Genomic DNA, 16520 nt, shown 5'->3' with positions numbered 1-16520 from the left:
AAACACTTCTACAACTCATACCTTAAAAGTTTGGAATTGTTTTGTATTTTCTCCAAATGGTCTATTTCTTTGGACAGCCTAGAAATTTCTTCTTCCAGCTGTTTCTGGGTAACATCGACTTGCTGACACAGACGAGCAAAAGTTGTAGCCATTTCCCTTTTTCAAGAAAGATTAGGGAGAAAACTACTTTAGGTCAGCCTGCTTTACTTAGGGGATAGTGCTGACATGAGATTTCAAGGTATTTATATTGAAGACAGCCAGTCATGGGAAAATTAGGAGATAAACCAGCCTTGCTTCAGAAAAGCTGAGTCAAGGCTCAAGCCCACCAGCCAAAGATAACCCCCCTCAGCTTATATTTATGTTGCCTGCAGGTACCAAGGCCATCTATAGTTATGATTGTAGCAACATTGTATTAAAAATCAGTATTGTTAAATGCCGCAAGATGGAGCAGCACTCTTCTATCAAAGGAGACAAAGTTTAAAACTAAGTGCAGGAAAACACACACACACACACACACACACAACGGGGGCAGCTAGAAGCACTGGCCTTGGATTCAGGAAGACCTGAGTTCAAATCCAGCCTCAGACACTTGACCCTTACTAGCTGTGTGACCCTGGGCAAGTCACTTAACCCTCATTGCCCTGCAAAACAAAACAAAAAACCCCCCACAAAACTAAGTGCAGGGCAGCTAGGTGGTACAATGGATAGAGCACTGGCCTTGGATTCAGGAGGACCTGAGTTCAAATCCAGCCTCAAATGCTTGACACTTACTAGCTATGTGACCCTGGGCAAGTCACTTATTCCCAATTGCCTCACTAAAACAAAAACAACAACAACAACAAAAACTAAGTGTAACTTTGCAGTCAAAACAACTTGGATTGTTTGCCACAAACATGAAGAACAGAATCCTAAACCCATCCAGGTTAACAGAAAAGACAGGTATGTGGTCCACAGGAAAGAGCACTTCATTGACCCTGGGTTTGATGAAACACATACATGACTTCTCTCTCAAAGGGCTTTGGGGACCGTAAGGTATTGCCATCATGAGTTACTTCTCTCCCAATCCCACTCAGAAGCCATTATTGTTGTCAGATCTTTGACTTGGCAGGCTTTGGCCTATAGGCAACATGGTGCCCACTAGCCCTGGTCATATGTACTGCATGGTCTGATCCCCAGATGTTAAGCAGCCCACTCTTGGCTTGTAGGTCTGAAACTGACTCCTGCTCCCCCCTCCCCCTGCCTAGCCCAAAACTGTCTGCTGATGATTTTCCTACCTTCTATAAAGAAAAGAGCCACTCTAAACCCTCTAGTTTAGCTTAATGGAATTTATTCATTGATTTGTCAAGTCAGAAGTGACTCTGGTGCACCGACCCAAAAAGCTGTGACCCACCTTTCTTTTCAATGCAACTATCAAGTATGACCAGTCAGTGCTCTGCCTCAGTAGTTCTGGCCACCTGAAAACAAGTGCCTAATGATCCTCCACACCCCCACATCACAACCCCACACCTAGGGGCCCTGTGGTAGGAGAGGTGGTTCCTGAATGCACGCCTACATGCCTCCCACCAACCAACATTAGGATGTGCCTACTATGTGCCAGGTACTATGCCCACTATGGGAATATGAAGAGAGATAAAAGATGGTCCCTGTCCTCAAGGATCTTACAATCTAATGCAGAGACTGTTTGCCTAAACCCAATTTTAAGATACTATGGATGAGGGGCAGTGAGGTGGCGCAGTGGATAAAGCACCGGCCCTGGAGTCAGGAGTACCTGAGTTCAAATCCAGTCTCAGACACTTGACACTTACTAGCTGTGTGACCCTGGGCAAGTCACTTAACCCCCATTGCCCCGCCAAAAAAAAGATACTATGGATAACAAGTAATACTCATCCATCGACAATAAAATGTGAAGGCAGGAGATGTGACCCAAGGTTAACATATTTCTTCTCTACCAATAAACAATGCACACCAGAAAACTGGGGACACGTTCAACCTTCATTGGTTTCAATTGATCAGATGCTTTCTAAATCTCTTGCTCATAGATGCTACAAAAGAGACAAAGATGAGATCGAGGTGACACGGTTTTAAGAAAATCTGAAAAGAGAAAAGACTATTTTCACCTAGGAGTTGTTAAGAATCAGCATCAGACCTGAGCCGTGCTAAGAACAGAAAGCACTTGTTTCCAAGTTCTGGCCCAGTATTCAAATTCTGGTCTGCTCTCAGTGATCTTGGATGTGTCATCCCAAGACTTTTACTAACACAAACACATTTCATGACTTACTGCTGTACTTGATGGCTGCAATTAGCACTCGTGAAGCTAACAATCATCTGGAGTTTTTCACTTGCATAGTTGACAAACTGCTGCTTGAAGGCTTTCTCTTTTGCTCGAGTGGTCCAACTCAGTCGTTCATAAAGATACAAAGCTCCATACATACTGAGGGAAATCGTTATCAGTTTCCAGCCCACTGTTCTCCAAATCTGCAAGGGAAACGATTACCCATTACTGTCCACCATTTGTAGCAAACAGCCCAAAGGGAGGCACTACATGGGCCATTTTAATTGCAGGGCGGCTGTTAAAAATTCCACCACACTTTTGTTTTGTTTTGTTTTTTCAATCAATTTTTAAAAAACAACTAGGATCTATAGGTGAAATCCAGATCCCTTTCCCTCTGTGCATAAAGGACTACACTAGGGGGAAGAGGCACAGCTGTAAATTCAGAGGACTACCCTTTCTCTTCCCTCCTTAGGTCACCTATACCCAGTTCCAGAATCAGTGGGCACATGTGTATCAGCAGAGAGAAATAGGTTTTTTCCTTGAATTTGACAACATATGATTTCAAAATTAAAGAACTATACATGATGTCATTTCTAGAGGTCAGTGTTCCAACAAAGCTCCCCGGCCTTCCTGGAAGGTTAAGTCACCTACTGCTGTTTTTTGAGCCTGGGTTTGTTAGTAAAATGTACTAGATGAGTCCTTTCCAGTACCAAATCCAACTTTGTTATTTAGTTGTTTCCTCAGAGGACTCAGAGTTAGAAGTAATAGATCACAGGGATGGGTGTTCCAGGGCATGGAGCCCCAGGAGGCACAAGAGATACCAAAGAATGAAATTTTAGGGGCAGCTAGGTGGCACAGTGGATAAAGCACTGGTCTTGGATTCAGGAGGACCTGAGTTCAAATCCAGCCTCAGATGCTTGACAGTTACTAGCTGTGTGACCCTGGGCAAGTCACTTAACCCTCATTGCCCCTCCAAAAAAAAAAAAAAAGAAATTTTGAAGACATGAAGAAAAGCAATTCCAACAAATAGGAAAAATGTGGATGCACAGGGAACTCACCAAACAATATGTAAAGAAGATGGGAGGGAGGCCAGGCATCAGAGTTAAGAATACTAAATCATGGAATGAGCTGAGGCTAGAGAGGGAAGCTAATGAAGAGAGCCTTAACTTGGGTGAGATAATGATAAACATCAACAGAGAAAAGGTTGTATGGTGCCACTCTGGTTTTGTTTTTGCTATTAAGCAAAAGTGACCTTTGTTAATAGCTAACATTTATATAGTGCTTACTATGGGAAGTAGGTGCCATTATGATTCTTTTGCTTTCAAGAAAATAGGAACATTAAGGCACTATTGGTGGAGTTGTGAATTGAACAATTTGGAACCATGTTTCCAAACTGATGCATCTCCTTTGGCCCAGCAATACCACTAGGAGGTCTATACACCAAAGAGGTGAAGAGAGAGAACTCATGGATACAAAATGTTTATAGCAGCTCTTTTTGTAGTAGCAAAGAACTGGAAACAAAGGAGGCGCCCATCAATTGGGGAATGGTTGAGCAGATGGTGGTATATGTACATAATGAAATACTACTGACATAGGAAATGATGAATGGGACAGATTCAGAGAAGCATGAGGAGACATGTATGAAGTGATGATGTACAAAATACAAAAACAACACATTAAAGAACAAACACCTTAAGAGCTGTAAGAACTCTCAACAGAGCAATGACCAATTAGGATGAAAGTTAGCTATCCCCTCACTAACAGAGAGGGGATGGACCCAGGGTGATTGAGAGTAAGACTTTTTTATATGGTTAATGTGCAAATTTGTTTTGCATGACTGCATTTTACAAGGAGAGGTGGTGACACGGAGAGAAAACTGATTTTAACTGCAAAAAAACACAACTTTAAGTCACCTGGCCCATATGAACCACATCCTTGGTTTCTGGAAGAATTTACAGATGTGACTGCTAAGCATTATCAGTGCTACCCTTAAGACCGTTTTAGAGAAGTGACCCAACACTGGAGAACGCTTCAATTTAAAAAGGGTTACAGCTTCAGAGGCTACTGAATACAGTCTCCTCCATTTACAGAGGAGGAAACAGATTAAGTGACTTGGCCACGGGCAGCTTCTAGGAGTCGGAGCCAAGTCTTCCCAACCTCCAAGCTTCCTGATGAGTAACAATGGCTTCGATTTCTGGGAATCGTTCATGAGATGATGAGCAAAACCGGTCATGCCGGACTGACCTCATTCCCTTTTTGGACAAGAATATTACTGAATAGATGAAAATGTGATGGATATGATATGGCTTACAGAATGTTATCGCAATCGCATATTTTCGACCTACAAACTTCCAAATGCTGGGCCTGGAATTCATGATACCCTTTTCCTGGTCCTACAATGCACTGCTGTCAAAATGCTATCGGTAGTTAAAAATCAGAATATTGTTACTTGCCACTCCTCCAACAACAATGATGCCCATTGAAGTCCTTGAAGTTAAAGATGCTAAGCCTGCTACTATGTTAACCATCAGTTCTTCCTGAGACACAAGATCTGGTGTTGCAGGATTAGGAGGAGCAGAGGGAGTAGAAGCGATAGATCGAGGCACCTGGCAATGTGGAAAAACAGAACAAAATAGTTATTGCAAGGGGCAGCTAGGTGGCGCAGTGGATGGAGCACCAGCCCTGGATTCAGGAGGACCTGAGTTCAAATCCGGCCTCGGACACTTAGTTCTTACTAGCTGTGTGACCCTGGGCAAGTCACTTAACCCCAATTGCCTCACCAAAAAAAAAAAAAAAAGTTACTGCATTTACAAAATTCTAAATCACACTCCTAGTCCTCTCAAGGCAGCTTGGTTGGGTAGATAACCCATCCTTAGTCTTGCAGTTGTCTAGAAATTGTTTAATTTTAGAGGAGAAAAAATTGTCCCCTTCATGAGTAGATCATGAAGTTCTTCAGAGGAAAATGACAAAGGAAGCACTAACAATAGTACAGAAAGAAAGGGCTACCCATCCCCCCCTGGCCCACCCAACTTTCAAATAACCAACTGTGAAGAACTTGAGAAATGAGTCCTACTTCACATGCTAACAGTCAGCAGACTATAGTCTGAACTTTCAAGTGTCAGCAAGTACAATTTGGAAAAGAGAACAAAAAGAGAAGCAAAGACAACAGAAGTCTTGGGAATAGGAACCACCCTATAAATGAGCTGATTAGTTACATCTTCCCTTGCAGATATGGAAAGACTGCCTTGTTGCATGAAAAGACAGACAGCACAGGAGCCACTGTTGTCATGGTGGGCCAAGATGTCAATGGGCTGCTTTTTATACTGTGGCCTTGCTAAGTCCTATCTCTACAAGAGAAAGTGTCCAGCTAGGAGCATGCTTTCTGCATCTTTCCTCAGCATCGTATAAGCCTGTGGCCACAAAGACACATGGTCTTCGAGAATTCAGAGGAACACCAAGGGCCAATCCAATGATGACATCACTGCCCACTCACAACTGATCCGATTCTGCAAATCAAGGACCACTCCCCCCCCCAATCTCCCCCTTAATGTGCACCAGAGATTAAAATCTTTGGAGAAACAGAGTACCATGAAAGTTTAAGCAGAACTGAGTTCACAGATTTATAACCATTCTAGGGCCTATTTTCTCTTAAAGACAGTTGATGACCAGACTTTTGGTAATCAAAGTGAAGAGTAGCCAGATTGAAAATAACTAATCCATGTGCTAAAGGTATGACAAATAAATCAGTGTGGTAGCTAATATTTTAAACTCATGTGCAGTAAAACAGAATAGTTTCTAGCACAATTTTTATCTTACCTGTAAGATGGGCTCTGATAATCCTAAGAGCACCCTCTGGGCATTTGTAGGGCCCAAGAACCGGCTAACCAGGGATGACCACCCCAAGGAAAAACGAAATACAATATCTTCTTGAAAGTCAGAACACAACTTATGACAATTCAGGTCATAGCTGAGATCAAATTTCTTACAAGGGATTAATACATGGAGCTTATTCTGTATACCGGCAGGAAGCAATGGCTTCAAATTTTCTAGAAAGCAGAAAAAAAAAATCCTTTCAAGGATGAGCAGGTTTTGTGTGTATTTGTTTAACTCTACAATAAGTAGACAGGTAAGATGATGTTTATTTTAGCAGATGACAAAATAAATCCTGAAAGTTAAAAACAAAACCAAAAACAACCCTCCATCTCAGGACAACAAAAGTATTACCGATCATTTCCTGCTGTGATTGGTGCATTGATGCATTGACTTCACTGGAACAGCGATCGGCCAAATTTCTTCCCATACCATCTTCTATGTGCTTGTTTAGTTCCTGTTTTTAAATTCATACGTTATTATTTTTCATAACCAATTAAATCCTAGGTCTGATATAAAACATTTTAATAGCATAAATCTCAAGACTGTAAAATAAAAACTAACAAAATTTCTGCTTAAGAATTGTTCCATGTTTTGCCAGTTTTGTAAGCCAATCTTTGAGAGCGCGCGCGCGCGCACACACACACACACACACTCTCTCTCTCTCTCTCCTTCTAAAATGCTTTCTCCTGCTTTTTATCACCTGCCAACATGCTGCCAAGATGTAAGACCACTACCATCTTCAGGGGGGAAAAGCCTCTCTCCTTGCTTTAACTTCAATGAAATTAAGAAATATTTATTATGCACCAATGTGTAGGACATTGTGTAGGACAATGTGTAAGTTCTGCTGAATGTGCTGTCAGCCCTAACACTGCAAATGTTAAAAGGAACAAAAGCCCTGATAATACAGGCCATTAGATATCATATGGAAAAAAGGAATAGGTGTAATGAACTCCATTAATTTGTCAGGGCAATAACAATTATGGTTGTAAGCCTAGTGGATGGACTCTTATCTCCTAACTACTCACTTGGCAAGTAGCTTATACACTTGACACATAGAAATAAAGACTAAAAGCAAATAAAGGGTAGGTAGAGGCTAAGAAAGGTGCCTGTCTGAAAAGAGAAGATGTCTAACTGGCCTTTCCTACAACCCTAAGAGGTGCCACGCCATATAGCAAAGATTATATCCCAATCACAAGAAAATTGTGTGGCCTATTAAACTTACAGTTTTATACACTTTGAGCACACTTGGAGAAGGATGGAAGTCGGAACAAAACTCATCAACCAAAACGGACAGGCGACAAATTTCATCTGTCATAGCACATGAAACCTGAAAGCATTAGAATGAGCCATTCAACTCAGAAACTCTTCTAACCATCACAGAAAACCCCCATTCCAAAGACAAGACCCTCAAGACTCTTCTCCAACATACCTTGTTCTCTACCTCTGCAGTAACCTCTTTGATTTTTTTCTTGACATCTTGTGTTAAAAGGTTCATCTGGTTTCTAATAAAGTCCAATCTGTCAGTCTGGTCCTCCCTCTCTTCCAAGGAATAAATCCTAAGGTAGCAGCAAGGGACAACAATACACATTTAAGGAGTATACATTTATGGAGTATACAAAGGAACAAAAGCAGCTAAAGTGACTCACAAAAATGTACCCAAAGGTTTAGGGCATTAAAAGCCCTAACAGCTGCCAATTGGTGTTAGGTATGTTAAATACTTAACTCTGTCATTGCTACTACTTAAGTGCTAATTGCCACAAATACTAGGGCTACTCTCCTTGATCTTCTCCAGTGCCAGGAACCAAGGGGGCACCCACTGTTGGATGAAATCAGCCGATTTCTGGCACAAACCATATTCTGTTATCAAAGAAGCATGTGGGAAATTAATCCACAGTGGGTAAAAAGCAACCTCATTTATTGATGGAAGCCAAATAATTCTCATTCTTCCCAAGTTGTCAAAATAGAGCAGAAATTTCCTTGGTTTAATAATTCTATGGCACTATGAAACTGGCAGAGAAAAAACAGTTTATAAGCTATGAAGAATGATCCCTCTCCCTGAAATGGGCCTCCAATCCTAAGAAATGCTGACCCTCACATTAGCAGGCCTGATTCCCTTCTTACTGTCTTTCTCTTAATAGCTAAACTGGTTTGTATTCTGGCTAGTGAAAATGTTGATTTTATGTACCCAAAACTTATGGTTGAGTCATGAATCCTTTGTAATATACATAAACATTATCACCCATAAAATGGCACAAGGAGATATTTAGTAAATCAAAGATAGTTTTGGAATATGATATACTGGAACATAATGTTAGATTCCCATGGTCAAAAAATCTAAGTAGTTATCAAAAACTAAGATTCATTCATTGAAATGAAGTGAATTCATACCTTTTTTCTGCGGCTGCCACGTTTATTGCATCCATTATGTTTTTCACAGTATCTATTATCTGTTTAGCTCTGATAGTGTGCTGTTCAAACTTTGTTTTCACTGCTGACTGCGAGATACACTCCTGCGAGGGGCCCAAGCCACAACACATTACTGTAATTCCATCCAAACATGTTCAGGAATTTAAAACACAAAAACTTGCTGTTATCAAATTAAAACCTCCTCCCTGCCCAAAAGAAAAAAAAAAGAAAGAAAAAAAAGAAAACCAAACAAATAAAAGTACCAAGCATCTGTAAAATCAAAACTTAAAAAGATGTTAAACAGCAAGCCTGTATCTTTGTGTATCTTTTCACAGTAATGTGCACTGTCAACTGCATAATATAAAGATCATAAAAACAAAATGGGTAAATATGGACACATAACAGGCTAAAAATTCCAACATAAAGAAGCATAATTTCTGCCACTTCAATTTGTTACTATGAATCTATTTAATCTCTAACCTGCTTAAAAACCTTCCTAACGAGGGAAAGAGGTTTCATTTTTATTTTGTTCACAATGCTATACTTTTAAAATTTGTGAAAGCTGAAATATGCTGTGTATCTGTGTGAAAATGGCTAGAATCAGAGATTCAAACCAAACTCAAATTGTGAAGAATTTCACAAAATCCCTGTCATTTTCACAACTATGAATATAGATTATCTAGTTTTAGACAGCTAGAGGGGCATCCTATGTCTCCAATATCATTTACTCTGCAAAATCCACGGCCAAAATCAGTTGGTTTCATTTTTGCCTTTAACTCAATGTAGGGATTAAATGTAATAATGTGTAACGATTGGAATGACGCCACCTGCTGGAGACTTACTGTAGAAGAGTTCCACCCATGAAGTGAAGGTCTTTGAGGGCAAGACCAGGAGTCTTTTCTTTGGCATCAGGAAGTGATGCGGGCTAGTGGGAGGAGGAAGGAAGAGACTGGTGCTCGGTCTCACTCTCTTTACTTTGGACTCTGGTGGAGAGCGGAGCTAGAAATGTGCTCTCCCTTTAATAGATAGGAATCTAGGCCTTTCTCTTTACCAAATTCTTATTCTCCTTAATAAATGCTTAAGAGTCTAACTCTTGCTGAAGCTTATAATTTATTGGCGACCACTCATTAGATATTTTAGACAGACTAGCTAGAATTTTCGCCTTAACAAATGTCAGTACTCAAACAGCTAAAATTGTATTAAGTTTTCAATACAATGCAAGAAACACTACATTGGGCCAAACAGTCTGACATTTGGGTATGTTTTGTAGAAGAACAGTGTTGCCCTCCTTGACACTGGGGAGATACCAAAGAGCCTTAGTTCTCATTAACATAAATTCTACGTTCAGCTCTCTGAGCTGACTTCTGGGGAGATGAGGACTGAAAAGGACGGGGGCTTAAAGACACTACCTACCAGTGAAGGTTGATACCTTTGTCCAACTTTAAAAAGCCAAGTCTTCACTCTCATCTCAGAGGCCGGCCTAAGACAGAGAGCTTATAACTTGCCCAAGGTCACTCACACACAAAGCTGGGATGTCAGAGGCAGGTTCTGAAATGAGGCCTTTCTGGGTTTTGAGGCCAAGTCTTGAACTGCCAAGAGACACTGTGTCTCAGATGGGGTAAAAATGGTGCTCTTTTCCCTTTTTGCCTTAAAGCCCTCTCAGCAGTGCTTGCTGAATTGGTTTCACACTTCAAGAGGTACCCACTAGATCTGGTGTCACAACTTGGTAACTCCAGGGCTGCCCTAGTTACTCTTCATTATTTTGAATATTACTTTGACCATATTCCCATAACTTTTATCTTTTCTTAGACTGAATACTCATTTTTTTTTTCTTTTTGTTTGTTTTTGTTTTTTGGGGGTGGGGCAATGAGGGTTAAGTGACTTGCCCAGGGGTCACACAGCTAGAACTTGTCAAGTGTCTGAGGCCAGATTTGAACTCAGGTCCTCCTAAATCCAGGGTCAGTGCTTTCTCCACTGCACCACCTAGCTGCCCCTCTGAATACTCTTAAATCTCTTTAGTTTGCTCTCTCTCCTTCATTTGTCTTGTTTGAGATGGACAGCAATTGGATGGCATGAAGGCTTGGTATGAAGGGTCCTTAGAATTAAAAGCTTCAAATGAGGATGACCACTCGATAGATCAGATCCTCTCCCTGCATCTTGGCTGATTAGCTGATGAGCTTGAATAGTTATTTCCCCCACAATCCCACTCTAAACCAAGTGGAAACCGTTCCTACTTTGCAAATCAATGACTCAGCTCGCACAGCATTCTGGGAAGTTTGATGTGGGAGAGAGTCTCATTCTTATTTTTAACATAAGCAGGTCTCCTGCATCAGGGGTGTTACCAAACTTAAAAATAGGGCCACTAAACATAGCTAAGGATCCCTGAGGGCCACAGAGTGACTTAGAAAACCATTATGTTAACATTATCTACATTTTATTAAATACTTTTCAATAAATTTGAATCCGGACCAACCTTTAATGGGAAGTTTTGTGGGCCACTACGTCTGTGTGTTTGACACCTGTCCTAAATAACTGCATGTTTTGACTTCTTTAAAACTGACAGCAGCTGGTGTTTTAGTTTATGTAAATATTAAAAATGAGAACAACTATTTTTAATGGGTTGTAAACTATTCTCCTAGGGACAATTATGGAAGCACCTCTCAAGTTAAATTACCTTAAAATTATATAATGAAAGCAGAAAAGACAAATTTTAGAAAGGGAAAAAAAAACAAAACAAAGCAAACAATATGATTAAAAGGCAGGCAGTGCTCCTCGATGAAGTAGATCTAGGTTTCAGCCATGAAGATTCAGTTTTATAAAGAACAGCACAATCTAAGAGCTAGACTGGGTAGGAAAGAAGAGCTCCAAAAGTTAGTGATACAAATAGACATAAACATTAGTAAAAACAAAAGAACAAGACAGATAACAGGAAAAAACAAATTTCTCTAATAAAGCTGTCGGGGTTTTTTTAAGTAACCTAAAAACAAATGAAGTCATCCTGTCCTACACTTCAAACATGAAACCCTTAACTAAACTTGTCAGAAAAAAGGATTTGAGATCCATTCAGTAGTGACTTTGCAGTCTGATTCATGTGCTTTTCTATACAGTCCTGCAAAAGAGAACTTTCCACTCACCCCTTATATCTTCATTAAAACACAACAACACAACACAACACACTTCTGTTGAGGCTGATGTCCAGCAAATTAGCAAATGATCCACGGAATCTGATACATTTGTGTTCTTGGCCTAAAAAACTACAGTATTTAGGAACTCTTAGCCTCTCAAAGAGTCTCAGAAAGAACAAGTAGACCTCTTGCCATTGGAGTTAAAGCTCCCTACTTAGTTACCTGAAGCCACCCAGATGACTCAACGTAGGCAGCAGTCACTGAGCAGGCCATAGAAATTGGCCCCATACAGTGACATGTCAATATTTGAACCATCCAAAGCTACCTGTTTTTTTCTAATTGTAGGAATTCCATATTTCACAGGGCATATTGGCAAAGGTCAAATAGTACATTATTTCTATGTGAGACAGAGATATAAGAAGAAAAGCCTAAATTTAAGTCCCACCTGACTACAAAGAAGCCAACACCTTTTTGTTTTGGGGGGAGTTTTTTTACGGGGCAATGAGGGTTAAGTGACTTGCCCAAGGTCACACAGCTAGTAAGTTTCAAGTGTCTGAGGCTGGATTTGAATTCAGTTCTCCTGAATTCAGTGGCCGGTGCTTTATCCACTGCGCCACCTTAGCTGCCCCAAGGCCAACACCTTTTAAAGCAGGTGATCACTAAAAGCAACCTGGATGGTAAACCCAGAGTCACTACAAAAGTGTCAATGAAGTTGGTTTTAAGCAACAGAAGGTGTATTGTTTGCTTTTAATTAAATGGCCTTACTTGATTCTTTTTAATGTATTTAAATCTGTCTCCCCTCTATTTGAGGTAGAAGCAGTCTGGTTCCAATTTGTTATGCAATTGGCAGGCACAGCTTAATAAAGTGATCTGCTGGGAAGACTGAACCTTTGTTTCCTCAGTCATTTCATTTCTCACCTGCCACAGTATAACCATGTACACCTGAAGAAATGTTCTGCCTTTTCTCCTTTTCAGATACCTAGTTGATGCAGTTTGTGTACCCAGTGCTAACAGAGTAGACATTTCCTTTGATTTTATTGGTTTTCTGTGTAAAGGGAAGTCTTATAATAAAATTTAATTGAGCTGATTAAACTATACAGATGCACTCTTGTCCATCTCCCTTGCTTTAAGGGGTCTGAATGCAGATTGAAGACTACTATTTTCCCTTTTTTTGTTGTTTCTTTCCTGTGGTTTTCCCCTTTTGTTCTGATTCTTCTGTCAAATCATGGTTACTGTGAATATATGTTTACCATGTCATGTATAACCCATATCAGAATGCTTGCTGTCTTGGGGAGGAGGGAGGGAGAGAGAAAAATTTACAACTCAAAATCTTACTCTTTCCTTTTGATTTCCACAACCCAGCGTGTTACCCTCTTCTCTGCACCCCATAAACCTGGGAGAGCGGCCTTCAAGAAGCCAGGAGAGCTTAAATGTCTTGCCAAGGCCTCAAACACTATCAGAAACAATACTGGAACACCGACTTTTTCTGACTCTGAGGCCAGCTCTCTTTCCACTATACCAAACTACCTATCTCTAACTGTAGTGATATATGGGGAGAAAAGTCCTTACATTCACCAACAGCTCAGGGTTTGGCAAAAGAACACAAACAGCTCACAACCCTACCTATGCATGGTCAGCATAAGATGGAGGTCAAATTCCACAGCTTTTGATGGCTGGAAGGAGAAATGAAGCAATGACTAACTCTCTAACCAAGAGGTCAGAGGAAAAGTTTGCTCAACCATCTCAGGTATGCCTTGAGAGAGAAGCTAACTCTTAACTTATCTGGGATCCATCTGAGTCCCCTCAGAGCACATATTTTAACACTATGCTGGGCAACAGGCCCTGGATGGGACCCGTGTTATCACCCCAACATGGCTGGAGAGGGCCTTTAATTCTGGAGTTTTCAAATCTCATGTCCATAGCACTTGCAGGAAGCATATGCAAAACATCATTTTCAGCTTCTCCACAAATGGCAATAAATATTTCTTTTATCTAAAAGACCCTTCCAGACTTTTCAAAGTGTGTAAAAAAAAAAAAGAAAGAAAAGGTGCCCTTCTTACATTCTTGCAAGTTAACTGGGTCCCAGCTTCTTCCTCTCTTCTATCTGGCCTATCTGGCCTATGAAAGACAAGTACTGACTGACTGGGTTGTTGGAAAGAATTAATGGAAACAACAGAAAGGGTTTTATATTATTTTACCACCTACCTAGGAAGATGGAAATCCAAACAAATCCTACCTCAAAAATTTGTTCAAAGTTCTGAAACTCCTGGAACCTTGTCTGAAATCCTTCAGCAAGTGCTCCACCTGTAATAGTTAGATAAAGATGAGATTTTTTTAAAAAAAATCAAGATCTGCAATATGCTCATGCTAATAGCCAACAGCCATGGGGGACTACATCAAACTCTTTTTGATCAGTGCCACCTACCTCCCTCAGGCATCCCTTGTGCCTTTTGCTTCCGGGCGCTGAGAACTTCCTTTGCTGAAACAAAAAAGATGCGATTCTGTGCTTCAGAGGGATCCACAACTTTGAGCTCTTCCACCAAGAAATTCAGGCAACGCTCCATGTGCTGCCGACGCACCTGTAGCGAGTTTTTAAAAACCCATGAACTTGAAGAGCAATGGTAAATCAAGTTTGGCCCTATGCAAAACAAGGGTGTTGGCATCGGATTTGTCATCTTTAACATTCCCCTGAGGTTCTGTGATCATTCCTCTAAAGAGGTTAATAATGTGTACTTAAAACATCCAACATCCATTGTGGTCTTTCTCCGGAGCTACCAAATCAGGTGAATTCACATTTTGGAAGTTCCGTCACATTAGAGTCCCACGTGGAACAATCTTATACTAAGTTCGGTGGGACAATGGGTAGTGGTTTCCTTCAACATAACTCATCAAGGCCAAGAAACACTTCCCTTCCATGGCAGCTGAGGTTTGCAAATAGGAAATATGTTCAAACTACAATTAAAATACAAAAGATCTTTAAGATATTGATGATGCATGAGGTGAAATTAAAACTACTTATAAAATAAATGCAACATAATCCATTATTTTAATCATCTTCTTTAAAACCCCCAGAAGCAAAACTACTTAGAAATAAAAGTAAAGTATCTCCCAATCTTCTCATTCTGTATTTTTCTTTAAAGGGCTCGTATTCAGATCGATCATATACACTTCATTTTACTCTAAACCAGTGTTCATGGGCCAAAAAGCTTTTCTAACATTCGGCCCGACAATGCAGGTAGATTTCCTGAGCTGACAATCACTTCAGAAATTAAACATAACTCACGTCTTCCATATATTCTGGTTCTGAGGCAGAGGCATCCCAACGGTTATTCAAGATAAAGATATTAGGCTTGGAAAGTCGCTCATTCACCTTGTGAAAAAAGTGTTTTTCCTAAAAGAGGCCAAAAAAACAGAGAACCTTCACTTTTTCAAATAGAGAGAGCGAGAGATGAAGAGATAGATAGAAAGATAGTCAATATACATTTAAAAGCTAAACTCTGTTGGAAATATTTTGGATGACTCAGAAAAATCTAAACACCTACTATAAAAAGATCTACAATGATTTCACATGCATGTTCTAATAAAATCAACTCATAAATGGGGAAATTAAGATAAAGAACTTCCACAAGTGTTACACCTGTCTGAGTGACAGTCCTGAGCAATACCCTAAAGGTCCCTAAGACTATTATTATGGCTGTCTGTACCTATTCAGAAGGAGTTGAAGAGCAAGCTAGGTCAAGTGGGGAAGCCTGACACTGACTTTTGTCCAGGAATGGTTTACTAACCTCTAATTAGACTTGTGTGATAAATTCCCCTCAAAAACCAAAATGATTTTCCAAGGCTACCTACACTCCTCTTTCCACTTAACCCAACACTACATCTGTGTCTCAATGGAGGGGGATGAGTGTTTGCCTCAAACACTGCAGAACATCTTGGCAAAGGAATGGAAATCTTATGGCAAAGCAGCTGTGCTCCAAAACATACAAAACCGCCAGTGTGGTCAGAGAGCCTTCTCTGAAGACAAAGGCAATGCTTTTGTTCTGGTGCCTTCACCTTCTCTGACTTCCAGAGACCAAACTCTGACCCCTCTGTCAATCTCGGGTCACCATGGTCTATGAGGTCAAGATGAACAAAACTCCTGAAGCCTTGGAAATTTTCCCAGAGACAAGTAAGTCCTCTTGGTACAAGAGGTGCTAACCTCCCTAAAGTAAGTTGTTTGTGTTTCTCCCCCTAATTCTACCACTTTTCAAAATAAGTACTGGCAGAACAGGTCCCCACATTAAAAGACAGTAATCTGCTTAAGTCCTACCGTGTTCATTAATGTTGATTCTGAATTTGCTACCAAAACGAAGACATCAGCATCTAAACAAAATTTATCAATCCAGCTATCCAGCTCTGTGGTGACATCTGTGCCTGGGCTATTGGGGTAAAATAAGAACATGGTCATACAACAAAATACACTTCTGAGTGAAAATTCAAAGAATTATTAAAAACAACAACACCACCACCACCACACTAATCTGAGTGCATAAATACTAACAGTTCATCTGTAGTCTTAATACAGTAAGCCATCCAAAATTATTTTCCATAAAGACCTGGTTTCTAAGCAATCAGTTTAAACCCTAGGATTTAAATTACTTTCCTACCTATAAAAGTGACATTTTCTAGGTTACAATAAGCTGTAAACTTGCAATTTGCACAATGTTTGTTCTGCTTACAATCAGGCTCCACTGCTGAAAACTCAATATGGTTTCCAATGTATTACAATCATTTGAAATTGAAGGAACAGTTTAATAGGAGTTTAAAAGCATTTCGATTACTATGGACATGAAAAAAGCTGTGAC

At 40.2% G+C, this 16520-nt stretch overlaps 1 protein-coding gene across 2 annotated transcripts in view; it reads right to left on the bottom strand.

The window, feature by feature from the left end:
- Positions 1–16520, bottom strand: part of MFN1 (mitofusin 1) — a 39146-nt gene that overhangs the window by 2555 nt on the left and 20071 nt on the right. For both annotated transcript variants that reach the window (XM_043993202.1, XM_043993201.1), the window contains exons 6-17: positions 15986–16094; positions 14960–15067; positions 14102–14255; positions 13913–13980; positions 8534–8655; positions 7575–7701; positions 7368–7472; positions 6497–6599; positions 6089–6318; positions 4726–4878; positions 2279–2475; positions 22–156 (exon numbers count right to left, since the gene is read on the bottom strand). In XM_043993202.1, the coding sequence (XP_043849137.1) occupies positions 22–156; positions 2279–2475; positions 4726–4878; positions 6089–6318; positions 6497–6599; positions 7368–7472; positions 7575–7701; positions 8534–8655; positions 13913–13980; positions 14102–14255; positions 14960–15067; positions 15986–16094 (1611 nt within the window). The remainder of the gene's footprint in view (positions 1–21; positions 157–2278; positions 2476–4725; positions 4879–6088; positions 6319–6496; positions 6600–7367; positions 7473–7574; positions 7702–8533; positions 8656–13912; positions 13981–14101; positions 14256–14959; positions 15068–15985; positions 16095–16520) is intronic.

The sequence above is a fragment of the Dromiciops gliroides genome, chromosome 3, assembly GCF_019393635.1.
Source record: "Dromiciops gliroides isolate mDroGli1 chromosome 3, mDroGli1.pri, whole genome shotgun sequence".
Lineage (NCBI taxonomy): Eukaryota > Metazoa > Chordata > Mammalia > Microbiotheria > Microbiotheriidae > Dromiciops > Dromiciops gliroides.
The sequence above is the reverse complement of the archived record's forward strand: the minus strand, read 5'-3'. Positions and strand labels throughout refer to the sequence as shown.